A 4,029-nucleotide genomic window follows, 5' to 3' on the forward strand; every position below is an offset into this window, starting at 1 on the left:
GCCAGATGTGTGGCACTTTTATGTCTCACCAATGATCAATGCCTTTGTTTTCATTTTGTTGGAATTAATATTGTATGTTTTTATATTGTTGCGTTTTGAATGTATTGCTTGTACCGGTTGTTAGCTACCCTATTAATCCCTTAAATGGGATGGAAGGTTGAGGATATAAGCATTAACATCAAAACAAATGAAGAACTTTATGTCTCTGATTACCCGTAAGGTGGCGGCCCTACATTTGAGCTTGCCGCTGCTGGAGACAGACTGCTTCTGGGAGGGCCCAGAATTATGTCCCCCAGAATCTGATAATTCCAGGAGACATACACACAACGGCCTGGCCAGCTCTTCTGCACAAACCTCAGTGAAATGAACTGTGCTGCTTCTTTCCTTCACTGGAAGGTGCCTTATCCTGATTAATGGTCCATCCAGCTCAGTACTGTCAACACAGACTGGCAGGGGCTCTCCAGAGTTCCAAACAGGAATTTTTCTCTGCCCCCCTTAGAGACTAGAGACACCAGGGATTGAACTGGGGACTTTCTGCAGGCAAGGCAGGGCTCCCCCCCGAGCGGTGGTCCTTCCTTTCAGTGGGTTGTTCAGCAGGAAAGCTTTTTCTAGGTGTGATGCCTCTACTGGAGTTGATTAAGCTGCTAGTTAAAACAGAGGAGAGCTTGCTGTGCTCATCAGGTCTTCTTTTCTTCCCAGCAGTAACCTACTTGCCATCCCAGTTAACCAAGCAAGTGGGTGAGATGGCTGTCTTCACCTGTAAGTTCTCGAACATGGATGTTTCTCAGACCCCTGGCAACTGGTACAAAGTGAGCGACGATGGCCAGCCCAGTAAGCTCAGCGAACTTAAAGAAAACCAGGGGGCCAGAGACCCAAAGTATCCCATTGCCCACATGGATGCACAGACATTTGAGATTAAGATCTTGAACCTCACAAAGGACGACAGCGGGACGTATTTCTGTGGGTTGATTTCCGTCTCCTCGGACAAGCCCATCATAGAAAGCAACAGAGCCAACCTCACTGTGACAGGTTTGATAGCCTTGATCTGCTGGCCCCATTTTCTCGAGGGGGGGTGAACTTGATTCCATCAAGGATCTTGTTTGGGGGACCTCCTCTTCCTTTCCTCTGCATCCATTTTCTCCCTTCTCTTGTCAGCCCATGTTCTCTGGAAAGAAGAAAGGCAAAGATGTTCCCTTTTTCATTGTTCCAACTCAGTTGGCTGCAGCTTTCAGTGGCTTTTTCGTTCTAACTCACCAAGTGTGCAAACATAACAAAAGCTCCACTGGGTCTGATTAAACATTCAACTGGCCCAGCACCATCTTTCCCACAGAGGCCAACCAGGTGCCTCTGAGCCCATATGCAGGACAGAAAGGCAGGCCCTCTTCTTGGGACTGGAGTCTGCATGTGGGCAGCCTGACTGGTAGAACTGCTCCTCCATTAGGTGACCCAATCCCCTTTCAGAGCCAGTGAAGGTCCTTGAATTCACGCAGTGTTGGTGCCAGCTTGACAGGTCCTCTGGCACAAGTTCTGTGGGAGCCCCGTTACATGAATTGGCTGCCTCCCCCCCTTTGGGCAGAAGGCAGGGGAGAGATGGGGAGAGTTCACCTTCACACCACCTCTACAGAGATGTCACAAAGGACAACTCCTCCTCTGCTGCTGCAGTTTCCTCCCCTTCACCTGGAAAACTTCTTGAGGCCTACTGGGTAATGGGGAAAGGAACAGCAGCATCTTCTGTCCCAGGTGCTGCCTTTTTAGAACGCCCAGGTGCCCCAGCCCACGATGCTGTGTCAGGGACAGGACATCTTGGGATTTCGAAACAGCCGGTGCCAGGAGGGAGGATAGACTTGCTCCAGCTGCTGCTCCCCTCCCTATCACCTGGTGAGCCATGGAGAGCAGGGTGGGGGAACAGTCACTGGAGCAGAAGGTCCTCATGTCTCCATTATTTGCTCCTTGCAAGGAAATTTGCTGTAGAGCTTTCTCTTGTTTGGGGAAGTGGAAAGTGCCAAGTACGATGTCCTTGCATTGACCCATTGGATTTGATCTGGAATGCAAGTGAAGTTCTAGAAGCAACCAGTCTTTCTGTTTCATGTCCCTAGAAAAAGCCAATGCAACAGCGAAGCCTCAAGAGGAGAAGGAAGTGGAGGAAGAGGTATGGGGAAGAAAAGACAACATGCTCCCTCTGGCCATCCTTGGAGGGGCTGGACTGCTTCTGGTTCTTGTGTTCTTGTGCTACTTCCTCTGGGACACTTTCAAGAGAAAGCGAGGTAAGCGCCTCAGGGTTGCCATCCTGAACCCTTGCAGCCTTGTCTCTGCTGACCCCTCCCACGTGCCCAGCTACTCTGCTAATTGAGACCCAAGATTGTGTCAGAGTTCGGAGTGTGAATTAACTGACAATTTGGACAGGGGATCCTTACGACTCTCATGCTTTGCTTCTTGTTTTACTTGTGAAGGGTCCAGCACAGACATAATGGCTGCAAGTCACTCACAGACAAACCCAATCTTCTTGTCCTTCTACTTCTCATCTCCTGGGCCAATGTTACCTTTACTTTAACATGCCCATAAGGCACCAACACTTTAATTTTTGTTAAACAGCAAAAGTGGGATCTAGTAGAAAAATGGCCTTCCTTTTGACTGCTGTTAGGGAGACTTGTTTTGTATATGATGTAATTTGCTGCAAGGAGGATTTAGCCACCTAAACCACAAAGCTTTTAGGCAGTTTTGCACAGGCCGTGTTGTATGGACAGCTGCTGGGTCTCTTGCACAAGTATTTAATCGAGACTCACCATCTGTGTTGTCTTACAGTGGCACAGAAGATGCACGAGGAAAACGCCCCCTTGGTGAGTTTCCCTTTTGCTCAGACGGTCGCGGTTGCCTCCTTCACAGTGAGGTGGTTTCCCCTAAGAGAGCATTCTGTCATATGAGTGCCCATCTGCAGGCTGGGAGGTGTGTGGCCGAAACATAGGCCAGAGTCCGCAGATAGAGGCAAGGCTGCTTTGCCCCCATTGGCCGCCAGACTGTTGGATGACTTATTTCTCATTTGGGGCTGCAGCAGATGTGACGGGGCAGCCCTGTTTGTTGTTCCCGGGTCATGTCTAAACAGAGGGCAGGGATGGGGTCCTGCTTTGTGATGGTGGAGGGCAGGGGAACAAGCTGGGAAGAAAGCCAGTCCTCATTAACAGGCAAATGTCTCCAAACCGATGGGGCTGGTAAAATTCTTGCTGGATCCAGCTGTCAAAGGTAGCTGCCCAGATGTCTTTGGGAGCTACCAAGCAATGCCTGAAGGGCATCACCTTCTCCCATCGTTTGTGCTCAACCTCAGAGAGTCATGACCTCTTTGCACAGAGATCTCATTCACGAATCCTGGCTCATAATTATTCATAGGCCTTTTCCTTCACAAATTTTTCTTTTTTTGGTATAAAGAAAAATACAAATCCCTTTTGTACTAATTCACACTAACCTTGTGCACATCTGTGAAACTCTCTTGGTTTAACCTATAGGAAGAAGAGCCCCCTGCAGTGACTGTCTTCACTGTGGATTATGGAGTGCTGGCCTTCCCTCCGACCGAAAGTGCAAGAGTTCCTCCTAAACGCCTTGCGTCAGAGCAGACTGAATATGCCACCATTGTTTTCCCCCAAGAAGGGCTGGACAAGAGGACTAAAAAACAGAGGAACTGTCCGAGCAGAGCACAGTTGAACTGAAGAGGCCAGAAGCAACTCTGCAAGATTGTCCACCGTTTGGCTTTTTTGTTCTCTCGGAGATCCTGAGGCTTCATCACTGATGCTGATGTGTTTGCAAAACTAGATTCTCAGAGTTGACCACGAGTTGCACCATCTGAGTTGCAGAAACACAGAGGTTGATTGCAGCAAAAGATAATCACCTGACATGCTGGGAGGCAGTCTTTTGTAATTTATTGTTTCAAATATTCTAGGATTTGTGCCCAAGCGTATGAAGCTGCCTGATATGGGGGACTCTGGGGTGGCTCTTGAAGAGTGCTTGGAAATTGCTGCAGATGTTCCTGCCCATTTTCTA

The 4,029-nt window shown here is 48.9% G+C and overlaps 1 protein-coding gene across 1 annotated transcript; it reads left to right on the forward strand.

Annotated features, from left to right (window-relative positions):
- The first annotated feature begins 773 nt into the window (after positions 1–773).
- Positions 774–3,698, forward strand: PDCD1 (programmed cell death 1). Its single transcript, XM_066621582.1, has 4 exons — positions 774–1,029; positions 2,097–2,264; positions 2,803–2,837; positions 3,498–3,698. Exons 1-4 carry the CDS (start codon positions 774–776, stop codon positions 3,696–3,698), a joined length of 660 nt encoding a protein of 219 aa, XP_066477679.1.
- Positions 3,699–4,029: the final 331 nt, after the last annotated feature.

The sequence above is a fragment of the Tiliqua scincoides genome, chromosome 3 (assembly GCF_035046505.1).
Source record: "Tiliqua scincoides isolate rTilSci1 chromosome 3, rTilSci1.hap2, whole genome shotgun sequence".
NCBI classification, from domain to species: domain Eukaryota; kingdom Metazoa; phylum Chordata; class Lepidosauria; order Squamata; family Scincidae; genus Tiliqua; species Tiliqua scincoides.